Genomic DNA, 16,115 nt, shown 5'->3' on the forward strand with positions numbered 1-16,115 from the left:
GAGCTGGGAGGGGGCACGAAGTTGCCCAGGGAGAGGTGGCTGCCTGCTAAGGGCTGGGGCTTCTGCTCCACAGCTGCTTGCGTCCTCAGGATCCTCGCTCCTCACTTTTGCTCCCCAGCTCAAGAGAGCTCAAGCTGGAGCCGTGCCTTGCTCAGGAGTGCTGACCAAGGCTCATTGCTTCAGGCTCCCCATTCCCTACGTAGCAGCGCGTGACTGCACTGAGACAGCCACCCTTGCCCCAGGTCTGCTTTATGACAAGCATGCGAGGAAAGTGTGACAAAAGCTGCTATTCCTGCCTGCCCTTTAGAGGCTACCCCAAAATCCTGCTGCTGGGGTTCTGCCACTACAAAGTATTTCTGCCTTCTGCCAGAGGGAGTGGGTGCAAACAGCAGAAAATCCCTGCTTGGGCAAAGTCCGGCCTGGCCTTGCACCTGCCTTACCAGGTTTTCTTTTTTTGAATAACAGGACACTGTGTGCATTCATTCTCCCAGTTTTATAGGCCCTCGAGTTCAAAAAGCGGCACCCACCCAGTTCAGCAGTGACCTTGTGGGAAAGCGAGAACCTGGGGCAGCTGCCTCCAGCCGGCCCTCGTCACCACCTGCTGGGATGTGTCTGCTCTGCTCTGGGTCCTTCCAGGCTGCTCTGCAGCTGACCCTGGGCTCGTTTCCTTTTGGTGGCAGTGGGACACAGCAGAGGGCATTGTGTCCTTGTACCCTGCTCTGAAATACAGGGGAGCTTGGGAGCTGAGCTGCTGTTCTGGGGGTGCACTGAGCTCTCTCTGTATTCCATGGCAAAGCAGTGAGGCCGTTCCCAGAGCTGAGGGTGAGCAGGTGGGGTTGGGCTCCTTACCTGCAGCCGGCCCCTCCTGCAGAGCAAGCACAGGCAGGCCCTGGGCACTGCTCATAACCACCACTGAGCCCAGCCCTCCTTACTTCCCCAAAACCTCCTCACCCCGCTAACCCACACCTGGCGCCCCAAGTGCACCCTGATGGGTTGCTGGCACCACGTGGGGCTCCGTTTTGTTACCAAACCCAGCATCTCAGCCTCTTGCAGGGTCTCTGCTGGTGTGAGCCTGAAGCAGTGGCTGGTATAACCACAACTGGGGGACTCCTGAGTGCTCCAGCTGGGGCTGGTACTGCTCAGGGTCAGGGCAAGGAGGCAAGCAGGGGAGCAGCTAAGAGCAAACAGCACCAAGAACAGCAGGTAGCAGCAACCCCAGAATAAACTGTTGGGGAATTTGGGACCTGGGCAGTGGGGAGAGAGGGAAACAATGCCATTTGCCTTTCTTTTGGACACAGAAAGGAAATGCAAACGGCCCTGGGAGAAGCAGTCCCAGCTCTGCTCTGAACTGCTGGCAGGTGAATGTCCTGCACTGTTTGTGAACTGCCCCTGGACTTCAACCCTTGTGGCCAGCGGAACAGAAGGTGTTTCTCCTGCTGGCCTTGTCCCCTGCATGGCACCCAGCAGCCACACTGGCTGAGCTGAACCCGACACCCTTTGGCTCCCAAAAGTGTTTTCCTTTGGAGTCAACTGCCAGGCAGGACAGCTCTGGTCTGGCAGCAGAAGTGGCTTAAAGAGCACAAACCTCAGTGAGCAGTTAGTGCAGACTGCAGCTCCCAGCTGTGACCGGTGCAGGAAAATAACTGTGACACGGGACATCAGGGACCAAACCCAGCAAACAGTTCTTTCTCCTCATTCCCAGCAAATGCTCACCTCCTGGAGGAGCTGTGCTCGGGGCTGGCGGCCACCAAAGGTCCCCTGCCATGTCACACCCGTGTGTCACACCTGCAGAAGCCGTGTCAGTGCTGCCACCCACCGGAGCTGCAGCTGAGGCTCTGCTCTGCTTTGGGGAAAGCCCCCAAGAAGCAACAGCCAGGCTGGGGGGGGCACAGCTTGCACCCTGCACCCTTGGCTTTTAGTGGGGCAGAAGGTCTGACGTTGGGCCTGCTCCAGCAATGCTGTGGGATCCAGCAGGGTGGTCCTGGTCCCAGAAAAGAGCCAAAGCCTCCTCCCATCTTTTAAAAGCAAAATGCTGGACCACACGGGCTTTCCTGTGCCAGAAGTGTCTCCTGGTCTTTTTTTTCCCCAACAACAGCTCTTGCTGCAGTTCTTTTTAATGATGATTACTGCTCAGATTGCTCAGGAGCAGGCTGCTTTGGGAACCCCAAGGAAGGAAAAGAGGCAGCAGATCTGTCTCATCACTGCTTGCTTTGAGGGAAAGCCACCATTCCTCCGTCACGAAGGACCAGGCTGTAAAGTTGAGCTGAAGATTGTCTGCTTTCCAACCTGTAAGCTGTGCTGAAATCCCATCCCTGCTGTACGGGGGGGGCACAGCTTCCAGCAGCACCAGGACACGCACACAGCAGCGCCTGTGGACTTTCCTTGCACAGCTGAGCCCAACAACATCACGGCCTTCAGGAGAACGGCGGTGCTGAGTCACGCTCCCAGCAGGAAGTGCCCATGCACCTTCATTGGGGTGAAAGGCTGCCATCCCCACTGCGTCAGGTTGCTCCGTTTTGCTCCAAGCAAAACAAAAAAGCCAACAAAAAACCATTCCATGAACAACTCTGACGGTTTGGTCAATGGCAAACACGGCCTTCAGCAGACAGAAAATAGCAGCGGTTCCCTGTGCAGCTGTGAGCGAACCCAGATCGATGCAGCAAACTCATGCTGCAAAGGGTTACTGAGCACAGAGCTTACAGCGGGGATGCAGAAGCTGTGTGTGCATTGTTCTATATGCAAAGGTATAAAATCTGTCCAGAAATGACAGTGGTCTGACAGCACTGATCTGGAACAATGCTGCTGGTTTGGAGATGAGGTCCTGCGTTGTGCATACAGTGCACCCAGCAGACAGAAGCACAGCGTCCTCCTCGGATCCTCAGGGAAGCAGGAGCTGGGATGCACATCAGGAACAGACACCCTGTGCCATGCAATGCCCAGATTCACGCAGGAGGAAGACTGATCTCTTCCAGGAAGAGTGCTGCAGGAACTCACAGAAAGGGCATTCGGAGGGCAAAGAAACAGCCTGGACTTGCAGGAGGAACTAGCAGGGCAGCTCAGGAGCAGGTGGGGATGGCAGGGACAGCAGTGACAGCCAGCGCAGCGCTGCAGGGAGCCTTGGCTGCATTGCCGTGGGGCAGCAAAAGGCCGTTCTGAGCGCTGCAGGCACAGCAGCTCGCTGCAGCAGCCCGTTTCCAGCTGAGAGAAGGCAGCAGTGCCCACTCATGGGCTTAAAACCATCCCAAGGAACACATCTCTTGCACGAGACGCTGCCTGCTGGCCAAGGGTGGTCAGGTTGAACTGCAATCCTCATGTAACAAAGCACAGCTGGCACTCGTGGCACTTTCTAGCAAGAAGCATTCACGCCCTTGGAAATTCTCCCCTCAGGCTGAGTTCTCCCAGAGCTCAGTTCCAGCTTCGCCCTTGTGATCCTGTGTTTCCACAGAGGGTTCTGCACCCGCACCCTCCTTCCCTGTGCCCTGCACACCAGCCCTGCATTCAGCCCTCAGAACAACCCCCCCCCACACACACACACACCGCTGTGCACGCACTGCTGGGAAGGCAGAACAGCCTTCCTTCTCAGTCCAGGCTCCCTCATAACACAAGAACACAAAAGACAGCACAGGTAAAGAGCACATCTCCTGCTTTATATTAAAAAAAAATAGACTGAATCAGATGTTAAGGGTGAGGAAGGGAGATGAATGCCATAAGACAGCACAGGAGCACCAGCTGCAGGGTCCAGCAGATGACTCGGCTTTTGGGTGTGTTTTGCAAGCTTGATCCATACACATTGGCTCACAATATGCAGACTAAACATAAAGAAGTGCCATTGCACCTGTAGTAGCAGCTGGCAGCTCTTTGCAAGTTCATTCTCACCCCTCATCTCCACCGCAAAGCACACAGAGCTGCATGAGCCACAGTGCTGTACAGGTGTAAGGAAACTCATTGCAGAGGTATGGGCAAACCCACTCAGGAGCAGGAAGCAGAGTGGGTCCATGTGGCATTCTGAAGGTCACCAAGCAGTGGATCCGGGCCCCGCGCTGTCCTTGCTTCATGTCTCTTCCTTGCATAGAGAGGGTTTTTCACAGCCAATGCTGATGACAACACCAGGAGGGCACGCCAAGCCAATGGCTCAGACCCCTTTATTGCCAATATCTCAGTCAGTGTCTCAAGGTGTGGTCTCAGTGATGTCCATGATTCATGAAATCACGCTGGGAAATGTGAGCAGTTTACAAAAACAGGCTCTGACAGGGACTTGGGCTGCACATTTCAAAGGACTTTGGCCACTTAAATAAGTTTGACTGCTTACGTCAAGAATTTAATCCTCTTCCCCCTCCCCAACCTTTGGGAGAGTAATCATGGGCTATGAACTCAAGGCACGTTTCAGTCCAATTAAGGCACGTTTCAGTTCAATTAAGGCACACAAACACAGTCTACACCAAAGCATGGGACCGACTTTGGTTTCCCCCTCCTCAGAAACCAGTGGGTGTGTTGATTGCGTTGATGGGAAATCCAACCCAACATTTTCTAGTCATGTCCAAGGGCACCTGAAGTATAAACAAGTCCCATGGCCTCGCATGTTTGCTTTCTGATAAAAAAACAAGTGGCAACACCAGCAAGGTACAGCTTCCTCCTGCTGCAGCCCTCAAGGTCATCTGGCTCTGTGCCCTTGGGGTAGCAATGCCACAGCTGTACGTGGCTGTGAAAGAAGAGCAGAAGTAAGAGAAGGTGCTGAGCGCTCACAGGGCTGTGTAGGAGCAAGCGGCTTCTCCCAGGTCCTGTGCAGATGCTCTCTGAGGGAGGCTTTCAAGTTCAGACACTTTGATGGGATTTTCTGGCAGAGCAAACAGTCCAAGTCTTTATCAGAAAAAATAAGAACTAAAAATGAAGGAATTGTCTCACATACCTCATATAACCCACGTTCCAGGGCTGCCCCAGCAGCCAGCCTGACAACAAGCACGATGTGGAAATGCACAGGGCTTGGTGGTGAGTGAGACAGGAGAGCAGGCTGGCATGCAAGCCACAGGTCAATGTGTGCAGCTCAGATCAGACTGGGAGTAGCTGGGGAGGATGAGGAGGGCAGCAGTTCAAGCATTGCCTCCCTGCAGCTGGCACTATCTTGGGAGAGGGGCCAAGAGGCCAAAGTTGAAACAAACCACATCAGCTGAACCTTCTCCTTACAGGGCAATGGGAAACGACACTAAGGGCAGCAGGAAGAAGGCAGATCTGCAACGCCACAGGCAGAGGAGCTGTGTTTCTGGGACCACCAACCCAGGCTCTTTACAGAGATCTGGGTCCTTAGAGAGCGGGTGCCTGGCCTTTGCCTCAGCACTGTCACTAACGCAGACACCCCCTGACATCCCCTCCCCAGGTTAACTTCTGCAATGCCAGCAAGCAAGAAATGTACAGCACATTCTCAAAGCAGGGAAGGAGCTGGGTCACTGAGATTGCTGGAACGTGAAGACTGGAAATAAAATCATCGAGCACTTCCTTGTCCATTTCTCCTCCCTGGGCACACATTCCACCTCCCAAGTGCATTAGCTCCACAGTTCACTTCCTTAATGTTCTATATTGTCCAAAGAAAAAAAAAAATTCCCAGTGAAACTCAGACAGTAGGAGAACTTTGGCTTCAACAAAGGATGTGAGTAGACTGGGGGGAAAAAGTGACATAATATGCTCCATATGGAAAGAGAAATCTGCAGCAAAGCCTTGCAATGCCTGCCTGCTGTTTGGGTCCCTTTTCTTAACAATACACCTGAAGCAGAGGTGCTCCAGATGAGTCAGTCTCTGTGTCTTGGAAAGAGGAATCTCTGCTTGTTGGAGAGCCTTGGAGAGGAAAAAAGAAGAGACGGTGACATTAGACATGGTGAACTATAGCAGCCAAGTGCCAGGCAGTTAGGCAAGCAGCTGCCACAAAAGGCATTGTGTATCATGAGGGAGGAGAAAGCCACACAAAGCCCACGGGCAGGGAACAACCCTGCCTGCATTGTGGCCATCTTCTAGGAGAGATCTGTTATTATGCAGGAGAAAACTTGTCTTTTAGCCCTGGGCAGCTCTTTGGAGTGCAGCATGCATGCCACGAGGATCAGAGCTCAGGGGACAGGCAGCTGCTCTCCTCTGCTTCCCTTTGCACAGTTCCCATGTGATCCGACCTCAGCTGCTCACGCCCCAGGCAGAGCCCCAGACTTTGTCAAGATACCTGCAGACTGGAAGCTCTTGGGACGAATGCTGAGCACAGACACAGCTCTACAGTGGGTTCCCTTCTCTTTCAGGAGGAGCCACCAAACCCGGGCAGCTCGCAGCTTTCTGAGCCCCCCTTCACTCCTGAGAGAAGGAAACACCTTACAGCACCCTAAGAGGCAGCCGTCACCTCAGCAAAGGGTGAAAACTGAAGGCACACCGGTGTGAGGAGCTCAGGGTGCTCTGCTCCCTCCTGCCAACCCCCCCCCTTCCTGCAGCGCGCCCACTGCAAAGACCTCTGGCCAGGCACGTTACCTGCGCCGCTGTGCCGCCTCATGTTCCTGGCCAGCACATCTGCTGGCGTTTCCTCTGATATTTGCACGGCCAAATCTGCAAGAAAAACCAAGAAGGTCAGGAAGAAGCCAGGAAAGGATGGGCAGCTATGACTCAAGAGTAAAGACACCTGTCAGGGAGTGCACCAGGCTCTCCTTCACAAGGCACCACCCTCAGCTAGCAGCAGAGGCAGCGTCTTATTCTTCAGATTGCTTCCACCATTGTCCCAGTAATGGGAGCTATAAATACCAGGAAGCAACAGCAACCTCGCTGCTGAGCTGGGAAGCATGACAGCCACCCAGTTTCCTCTGTGACTCCTGGATGTCTCCTGACCCCACGCTCAGCTTTTCCAGGTCTTTCTACAACGCTCCTCCCGCCTGTTTTAGAGGTCACTCAATTCAGGCTGCTCCAGACAAGGACAGTGTCCTTGGAATAAGTGTGCACACCCACACCGTGGCAAAAGCCCTTTCCCCCTCTTTGCAGGGCTATTTGCTGGCTTCTCCTCACCCCTCCTGTAGGAAGGCTGAGCTCCAATGAGGCACTCTGTCTTGGTGGTTTAAGGGTGGCATTGCCAAGAACGGTGCTAGAACACGGGGTAGAGAGGCAGCTTGGTAACTGGACATCCTCTGGCACAAGCCAGCTTGTCTGGTCATACCAGTTAAGTTTGACTCACAGTCTTTCTGCCTAGCATAGAGGTGCAGAGGAAGCAGCAGAACGAACCCTTCCATTGCTCAGTGCAAACTTCCCTGACAGTGAGAGATAGCATCAAGAAAGCAATGACTGGTGACAAGCAGAACTCTCTGGTAATACAGAAAGACCCCCATTGACAGACACCAGGAAAAGCAGCCCACCCTGAAGACAGCCATCAGTTTTCAACCCCACTCCATCAGCACATCTGACAGCTGTGATGAAACAGCCCCTGTAACACCTGAATCCTGCACGTACCGTCCTGGCTGATGACCGTGGACTCCAGCATTGTTTCATTCCCACTGTCCGGCGCGTTGCCTCTGCTGGACTTTTCCTCATGGCTCTGGCTGGCTGGAACAGAAATGTGGGGCCGGACCCTGCTTTTCCGAGTGCTGATGCGGATGATGCCTCGGACCAGCCTGCATTCAGCATCCTGCTCATCCAGGTTGTAGTCCTGAGTTATGCTATTGATGAGGTCCGAGATCTTGTTGGTCTTCTCCAGGAAGACAGTGTCTGACGTGCACTTGGCCAGCTCGTCGATCTGGTGGACGCTGAAGAGCTCTGTCAGCTTCTTGAAGATCAGGACGTCGATCTCCCTGCTGGACATGGAGCCGTTCAGCTCGCTGATATCCAGGTCAGACTCGTGGAAGGAATAATACTCCTCTGAGCTGCGGTGGCTGCTGGGGAGCGGAGGCTTTTCTATGCTGTTCCTGAGGGGCTTCTCCGGCAGCAGCTCTTTGAAGCACGAATCTGATTCCAGATGGTGGCCCAGGCTCCTGTTCTGATAGACAGGAATGCCCTTCAGTTTGACATCTGGGTAACTGAAACTGCTGCCCATGTGGGACTTTTTGATCTGGTTCCCATTCTTCTCGGTGGGAGAGACGTTGGCAGGGCTGTTTGGCAGCCGCCCGTTATAATCTCCATTCTTCCCATCGTCGGTGGAGGACTCGGCAGGCCCTGGATAGGGGATGCAGACACTGCAGTCCTGAAAGCAGCCCCCACAGGTCACTATGCAACAGAAAACAGCTTTGTACGTTTTCCAGGCATGAGACAGAGAGGAACAGCAGAAGCTCTGGTTTGCAGGAGCCTCCGCCGTGCCGGAGATGAAGGTAATGGTTTCTGCCTCTCTCCCATTAGAGTCCTTGAGCTCAGCTTTGCGACCTTTCCTGTCCCGCATCTGCTGGGCTCTGGTGCGGCTCTGTTTGATTTCAGGAGTCAAACCACCCAACACCTCCAGCCCGACCTCGGCCTCCTTGGATGGTCGGCTCCTCGGGGGCACGGCCTGCTGGTAGGACTGGTTTTTCTGGCGGTGGCTGTTCAGGTTGTGGGGGGGTCCTGCTTTTCGGCCCAGCATGGCTCAAGCACCTGAAGGACAAGGAGGTTTCAAGTCAAGCCAAGCATCTGCCGCCTTAGCAAGCTGCCAGTAACACGAGAAGGACCCAAATCCAAATTCAGTGAGGCTCCATCTCAAATTCAGTGTACTCTGAGAACCATTTGGCACTAGGACTCACGCTGTGCACACTCACTGCACACACGGGGAGGCTGCTGTGCAGTTCAGAGTCCCCCAGCTACCAAACCACACCGTTTGCTTTCACTCAATGCTCAAACCAGGAAAGAAGTGTTACAGAAGGGCCCCTTTAAGGCACCAAAATCCCCGTAGCCTTCAGAAGAGGTTCACCTCGTGCTGCTACAGAAGTCAGGCTGCAGAGCTGCTGCCTCCAAGCAATAAATGCACAGTGCAGCTGCAGGTGGAGCTGGCAGCCTGGCTCCAAAGGGAAAGCATCCTCTTTTCAACAGCTTCCCCTTTGCCTTGCATTCTCTGGGATTACCTGACAGCACTCACCCGTTTCAAAACACACTGTGCCTAGGAGGAGATGACAAGTAATCAATTATGCAACTGTCAATTCATGCTCCAAATCATTTGCCACCATTCACATTTAGAGGATTTAGCAACGATGGCATTACTAACACTGATGAATTTTGCCAGTCACGGCCGTGTCACGTCCTGGACTTTGCTGAGAAAGCCAACCTCTGCATCTGGATTGAAGATCCTCTCTCAAATCACATCTCGTGGGAGCAAAGCTTCCACAGGGCTGTGCTGCAGGAATCCTAAAGCAAGCTGCTCTCGTTGCCACCACACACCATAGTGAGAGATGCTGGGTCGAGGCTGTCCCTCTGCTTTCATCACTGCTGCTTTTATTCCAGGCTGTGTTGGGCCCCTCAGCTGCCCTTGCTTTCTGAGCTTCTCACCCAGGACCCCCAAGAGATCCTTCTAAATACTGATTAGGTCAATTAATAAACAGCGAGAGCCCAGCTACAGCTTAAGTGCTTTCGGGCTGTCCCTGCTTTATTCTTTCTATAGGGCAACTCAAGCACAGATACCTGCCCTCATCAGATCACTGCCTTTTTTTTTTTTTTAATTAATAAAAGAAAAAGGAAAACAAAAAGCAGCAGTACCATTAGAAAGAAGCACAGGGAAAACACTCCCCCAGCAGTCGTGTCGCATCGCTGCTTTCCAGGAACCTTTTGGCTCCATTAGCTTATAGCAATTTGTAAGCAGCACATGTTTCTGGAGTTCCTTTGCACATTCCTGGACAACGTATTTAATATAAACCCCAATTCCAGTGCCAAACAGGCAGAGCTCTCCAGACAGAGCACGAACAGAGAGTTCCATTGCTTCCACTTCAGAACAGCAGTCCTACTCTGTTCTCAGCTTCGCTGTTTTCAGAACTCAGCTCAGAATTTAGCACCGAACAAAAGCCATCTGAGCTGATCTAATCACTGCTTAACAGGATGCTTCCCTTCATACCCAGCTCCCCCCCCCGAGATCCAACACCCGGACTGCAGCCATCCCTTACGTAACGACCCACAACATTCTGACATGTCAAAGCATCTTCAGTGCCCAGAAAAGGACAACCCAGGCCCGGTGCAGAGATGACACCTCCACTCACAAACACCTCCAGCCCCTCTGTGTCACAGCACCCCCCTCTGTGCCCGCAGCACACCGTGCTGAGCACACAGCCTATGGACTCGATGGGTTTCTTTGGCGTAGGGACTGACAGCTTAACGCAGCTGTACGTAACTTGAATCCACAGCAGAGCTGATACTCACAGGGCAGCTGGCAGCTTTCCCTCTTCTCACACAGGCGCCTGGTTTGAAAGGAGCCGATCCTCACAGAGGACTCCACCATCTGCCTGGGAGGAGCAGCGTGGGAGCCGTGAGCTGTGCCAGTTAGCCGGGGTCTAAGATCGTCATTGTTCAGCAGAAAGAGATTCCTTTAAAAAAGGTTTCAACAAAGCAAATAAACGAGGCTGTGAGCATCCTCCAGATGGGGGTTTTGGCCCCGCGGGTTCGCCCACACCCATGCCGGTGGGGGGCGGGAGGGGGGATCAGAGCATCCCGTTAGCAGCAGGACCCCAGCGCCGAGGCTGATACCGACACGGAGGTGCAAACTCGGCTCAGACGAACAGGAGGAACCGCAGCCCCCCCCAACCACGCACAGCCTGCAGGAGGAGCCCCCCGCCCCACCGACGCCCCCCACCCAGCAAGCTGCCGGTGAGGAGCGCAGCCCCGCTGCCCGTAGGACGGCACCGAGACAACGAGGGTTGAGGTTGGGGCTCCCAGCGCTCTCAGAGGATCCTCAGCACCCCGCGATGGGACCGGAGGAGGAGGAAGAGGAGGAGGAAGAGGAGGCCTGGACGCGGCTGCGGGGCCTGGGCGGGGGGTCGGGCCCGGCTCTGGAGCGGGGAGAAAGGGGACGAACCCCGGGGCGGGCGGAGCTGGGAGGGCAAAGCAGAGCGGGGCAGGGCAGGAGCCGCCGGCCGCTCCCCTCCTCCCGGTGCCGCTGCGGGGGACGCGCGGGGTCCCGGCGTTACCTGCGAGCAGGGAGCGGCGCCGGCCCCGCCCCACCTGGGCCAGGTGAGCCCACGTGACCCGCCCGACGGAGCGCCGCGAGGGACACGGGAGCGCGAAGCGCGAAGCGCGGTGCGACCCCGACCCGAGCGCAGCGCTGCGCCCGGCTGAGCGCCGACGTTCGTCACCCCGCGTCCGTGTCCTCAGGGTCTGTGACAGCACTCATCCCCTGACCCACTGTCCGTCTCGAGCAACCATCGTCCCCTGTTGTCCCTGAGGATCCTTGTCCCAGTAGGACCCTGTCGCCGAGGGTCTGTATCTCAAGCAGAGCTCTGGCCGTACCTTGTCAGGCTGATCTGAAGGGAGCCAACAGAAATAATATCCCGGCCCTGTTCTGATTTTTTTTTTCTTGTGCGGCTAATTTTAGTTCCATTATTTAAGCACTTCAAACACACAAAAAAGTATAAAATTCTAAAAAAAAAAAAAAGACCTGAAAAAACAAACAAACAAAAAAAAAAGTAGCAAAAAATAGTTTCTTTCCCAGAAAGTCCCAGAGGTCCCCAAAGGTCTCTGTCTCAAGCAGCCCTCGCCACCTTCTGTCCCCAGAGATCCTTGTCCCCAAAGGTCCCTGTCCCTGAGAGGCTGTATCTCAGACAGCACTCATTCCCCCGTCCCCGAGGATCCTTGTCCTTGAAGGTTCCCATCCCCAGAGGCTGTATCTCAGCACTCGTCCCCTCTCCCTGAGGATCCTTGTCCCCAAAGGTCTCTGCCCCAGGTGTCTCTCTCTCTCTCTCAAGCAGCCCTTTTTCCATGCTGTCCCCAAGGATCCTTGTCCCTGTGGGTCCCTGTCCCCGAGGGTCTGTATCTCAGACAGCCCTCATTCCGTCCCCAAGGATCCTTGTTCTTGAAGATCCCTGCCCCCAAAGGTCCATATCTCAAAGATCCCACATCTCCTGTCCCCAAGGGTCTGTACCTCAAACAGTATTTGTGCCCTCCCCCTGAGGATTCTTGTCCCCAAAGGTCTCTGCATCACTGTTCTGAAATCCCCATTCCCAAGTTCTTTGCCCCAAGGATCCTCGCCTCAAAGCATCTCTGTCCCAATGGATTGTTGTCCCCAAGGAGTCCTGTCCCAAAGCACCCCTGCCCTCAGAGATCCCCAGCTCTGAGGTCCCTGTCCCCAGGGCTCTGTGCCTCAAACAGTCCTCACACCCAATGCTCACTATCCCCGAGGTCCCTGTCCCTGTAATCCCCATGCCCAAGTTCCTAGCCTCAAAGCATCCCTGTCCCGATGGATCACCATCCCTCAGAGTCCTGTCCTCAATGACCCCCCTCCCTGAGGTTCCTGTCCCTCCCCATCCACCTCACTCCCCTTCTTCCCTCCCTGTTCAACCCCCTGTGCCACCAGATCCACACAAATCCCTCCATGGCCTACCTCAGCCCCCAGCCCTGCACTGGGGACCCACACTCCCTGTGGTGTCCCTTCATCCCATTTGCTCAGCAAATGACGCTGCCTGTCCACTTTTCCCAGCCTATACAAGCCTTTGTAAAGAGGGGAAGCAAACAAACAAACAAAAACACAAAACCCAGCCAGGCAATTATTTTGAGTCAGTCCTTCACAGTAAAATCCCAGTATCTGCACTGACCCTTCCCAGTAACCCATGTCCTAACCAACCCTTCCAGTAATCCTTCCACATCCCATCCCAACCCACCCTTCCCCAGCATCCCCTCAGTATTCCACCTGACCCTTCCCACTAATCCCCAGTGCCACAGCCAGCCCCTTCCCAGAATCTCCCCAGTATCCCAACTGACTCTTCCCTCATCCCCCATCACCTTGGTATCCCAGCCCTTCCTAATAATCCCCAGTCTCCCACCCAGCCCATTCTTCTCCTCCCAGTACTCCCAGCATCCCTTCAGCCCCTCCCATACCTTCCAGTATCCAATCCAACTCCTCCCACTTCTCCCCAGGATGCCACCCATTCCCTCCCAGTACCCCCAGTATCTCGTTCTTCCCCTCCTACTAATCGCCCAGTATCCCAGCCAGTCCCTCCCACTGCTCCCCAGTATCTCATACATCCCCTCCCAGTGTCCCACACAACTTCTCCCAGTACCCCCAGTACCCATTCATCCCTTCCCAGTACCCCCAGTATCCCATTCATCCCTTCCCAGTGCCCCCAGTACCTCCCCAGTATCCCATCCATACTCTCCCACTATTCCCCCGTATCCCACTCATCCCTTCCTAGCATCCCATTCAGCCCATCCCAGTATCCCATCCTACTACCCCTCAGTATTCCACTCATCCCCTTACAGCATCCCATCCAATTGCTCCCAGTACCTTCCAGTATCCCATCAACCTCTCCCAGAACCCCTAGTATCCCAGTATCCCCTCCCAGTATCCCCAGTATCCCATCCATCCCCTCCCAGTATCCCCCAGTACCCATCAACATCTCAGACTACCCCCAGTATCCCAGCCAGTCCTTCCCAGTACTCCCCAGTATCCCAATGTCCCTTCCCATTACCCCCAGTATCTCATCCATCCACTGCCAGTATCCCCAGTATCCCACCCAGTTACTCCCATTACTCCCCAGTATCCCAGTATCCCCTCCCAGTACCCCCAGTATCCCATGCAACCCCTCCCAATACCTTCCAGTATCCCACCAACATCTCCAAGTCCCCCCAGTACCCCCTCCCCAGTACCCCCAATATCCATCCAACCCCTGCCATTACTCCCCAGTATCCCATCCAACCCCTCCCAGTACCCCCAGTATCCCAGCCAGTCCCTCCCATTACTCCCCAGTATCTTCCAGTATTCCATCCACATCTCCGAGTACCCCCAATATCCCGTCCATCCCCTCCCAGTACCCCCAGCATCCCACCCAGTCCCTCCCATTATTCACCAATATCCCATCCATCCCCTCCCAGTACCCCCAGCATCCCACCCAGTCCCTCCCATTACTCCCCAGCACCCCTCCCATCCCCTCCCCTCCCCTCTGTCGGTGCCGCCCCCCGGTGCCGCTCCACGCAGCATCACCCCGCCCCCCAGCTTTACCCGCACCGCCGCTCTCCCTCCGCCCGTCTCCTCCCCATGGCGACAGCGGACGCCGCATCCCCGGCTCCGACGGACGAGCAGCGCCCGGAGCGCTCCGGCGGCAGCACCGGCACGGCGGCTGGCGGAGGAGCGGCAGCGACGGCATCGGGACGAGGAACGGCATCGGGAGGAGGAGGAGGAGGAGGAGGAGGAAGCGGCGGCTCGCTGGAGCTGGCGGCGGCGCGGCGGCGCCTGGTGGCTGCGGAGTGCCGGCGGAGAGCCGCGGCGGAGCTGGAGGGCCGCGTGGTTCAGGTGCACTGCGCGCTGCGGCACGCCGAGCTGCGCCTGGCCGCCCGAGCCGAGGCGCTGAGCCGGCTGGGGAGCGGCGTGGCACAGGCGCAGCTGGCGCTGGCCGCGCAGGGGCAGCGTTTGCAGAAGGGGCTCCGCCGCCGCCCTCGCCCCCGACCCGGTGCTTTGCTTGCCGCGGCCCGAGCGCTCCGAAGCTGCGTGCCCTGGGCGACGGGAAGAGCGCGGCGTTCCTCCGTGCACACCCCCAGCAGGAGGCTGCCCGCTGCACCGCGCAGCCCCGCTTAGAAAAGAGGAGGGGTGGCGGGGTGGGGGGGGGGGGGGAGCTGTGGGGTGCTGCGGGCTTCGTGAGAACGCTGTGGGTTTGGGGAGCCGGAGGGAGCTGAGGGGGTGTGAAGGGTCGGGGCGTGTGGGTGTGAGAGCTGTCATGGGAACGCTGTGGGTTTGGGGGTCCTGCAGGACACAGGGGGACCCAGCGGGGTCTGGGGACTGTGAGGGTGCCTGATGGGCTGGGGTGCTGTGAGTTGGGGGGGTGCTAAGGGGATTCTGTGGGTTTTGGGGTCTGACAAAGCTTGCTCTGGTGGGGGGACCCTGCGGGGTCAGGGGGAGCCCATGGAGGGAGGAGGAAATCCAGCGGGGTCTGGAGTCCTTAGGGGTGGTTTAATGGGGAGGGGGCTGGGATGCTTGGAGTTCCTTTAGGGGCTCAGTGGGATTGGGGAGCTCCAGAGTACTTAGCAGGGTCTGGAACCTTGGGGTGCCCTGAAGAATGAGGGTGAAGGGGTCCCTGGGGGACTCTGTGGGGTTTGGAATGCTTGAAGGACACAGCAGGATTTTGGCCCTTGAGTGCATGGTGGGGGGGAACCCAGCAGGTCTGGGAACCTCTGTGGGGTTGGGGGATCCTGCAGGGCCGGAGGTTTCCCTGGAAGATCACAAGATCTGGAGGCAACAAAGGGGAACCTGCTGTCGGCACCCCCTGGAAGCAGCAGCCGCAATGGGGCTGTGCCCATTCCCCACCTAAGCCTCACATCGGGACATGAGTGCTGACACTGAGCCTGAATGCAGCCCCATGCAGAACTGAGGGGGTTGGGGGCCACCCCACATCCACCAGCCCCAGGTTGGGCTTCAGACTGTGCATCCTGGGAGGGCAGGGAGCAAAGAGGACCGGTCCTTACTGCAGTGCCGACCCTGTGTGGATCCTGCGGGGCTCAGCAGGACGGCTGGGACTCTGGTTGCCATCAGGCAGATAACGCTCAGGACTGGAGGCGTGGGGACACACTGAGCGAGCATCCTTCAGGCGCCCCAATGTCACCCTGCGGCAGAGGCCGTCCTTGCAGGCTCCGAGGAGGCTCAGAGTTGAGCTCAGGGCCGAGCAGAAAGCTTCTACAGGACCACTGATCCCCCCTGCACCCCGCCAGCCTTGGGATGGAGGGCTGGGGCACAGCAGCACCGTCCCCATCCTGCTGGCATCGCTGCCAGCTGCAGCCCGGGCTCCTGCTTCACCGCACCGCGCTTCTGCCTGCTGCAGCTTTCCTCAGAGGCTGCGTGAATCCTGCTGGAAGATCACAGCTCGGCTTTTGTGTTGCTTTTTTTTTCTTTTTTTAATTTAAAGAACAAAACCTCCCCCCTGTTTTGGGGGGTGGGGGTGGGGGAGGGTCTCACTGACTCATGAATGTACCTTCCTGTGACACAGCAGGTCTGTCGCGCGCGCTTTGCTCTGCGGGGCGATGCAGAA

The 16,115-nt window shown here is 56.3% G+C and overlaps 2 protein-coding genes across 4 annotated transcripts; one reads left to right on the forward strand and one right to left on the reverse strand.

Moving 5' to 3' along the window:
• Positions 1-3,640: 3,640 nt before the first annotated feature.
• On the reverse strand, positions 3,641-12,735 carry KDF1 (keratinocyte differentiation factor 1). 3 transcript variants are annotated; one of them, XM_048968981.1, is made up of 6 exons: positions 12,485-12,735; positions 11,076-11,408; positions 10,312-10,475; positions 7,459-8,565; positions 6,496-6,570; positions 3,641-5,826 (listed from the first exon to the last, which is right to left on the reverse strand). In XM_048968981.1, exons 4-6 carry the CDS (start codon positions 8,552-8,554, stop codon positions 5,744-5,746), a joined length of 1,254 nt encoding a protein of 417 aa, XP_048824938.1. In that variant the 5' UTR covers positions 8,555-8,565; positions 10,312-10,475; positions 11,076-11,408; positions 12,485-12,735; the 3' UTR covers positions 3,641-5,743. The 3 variants fall into 3 exon arrangements, with proteins under 3 accessions (XP_048824938.1, XP_048824936.1, XP_048824939.1); XM_048968979.1 differs by having other exon boundaries at positions 11,076-12,735; XM_048968982.1 differs by lacking the exons at positions 11,076-11,408; positions 12,485-12,735 and adding an exon at positions 10,964-11,068.
• A 1,363-nt stretch (positions 12,736-14,098) lies between these two features.
• On the forward strand, positions 14,099-14,672 carry TRNP1 (TMF1 regulated nuclear protein 1). The gene has a single exon (XM_048968992.1). The coding sequence runs from the start codon at positions 14,135-14,137 to the stop codon at positions 14,669-14,671; it is 537 nt and encodes a 178-aa protein (XP_048824949.1). The 5' UTR covers positions 14,099-14,134; the 3' UTR covers position 14,672.
• The last annotated feature ends 1,443 nt before the right edge of the window (positions 14,673-16,115 follow it).

This window comes from Lagopus muta, chromosome 23 (assembly GCF_023343835.1).
Source record: "Lagopus muta isolate bLagMut1 chromosome 23, bLagMut1 primary, whole genome shotgun sequence".
In the NCBI taxonomy this organism is placed as follows: Eukaryota; Metazoa; Chordata; class Aves; order Galliformes; family Phasianidae; genus Lagopus; species Lagopus muta.

What these genes read in the sequence shown, in the direction of transcription:
- KDF1 (XM_048968981.1), bottom strand. Translation starts at nt 8,554, where the DNA reads ATGCTGGGCCGAAAAGCAGGACCCCCCCACAACCTGAACAGCCACCGC. An exon ending in CACGGTCATCAGCCAGGACG is followed by an intron (nt 6,571 to 7,458) that starts GTACGTGCAGGA and finishes TTTTTCTTGCAG; the next exon opens with ATTTGGCCGTGCAAATATCA. An exon ending in GAGGCGGCACAGCGGCGCAG is followed by an intron (nt 5,827 to 6,495) that starts GTAACGTGCCTG and finishes TTCCTCTCCAAG; the next exon opens with GCTCTCCAACAAGCAGAGAT.
- TRNP1 (XM_048968992.1), top strand. Translation starts at nt 14,135, where the DNA reads ATGGCGACAGCGGACGCCGCATCCCCGGCTCCGACGGACGAGCAGCGC.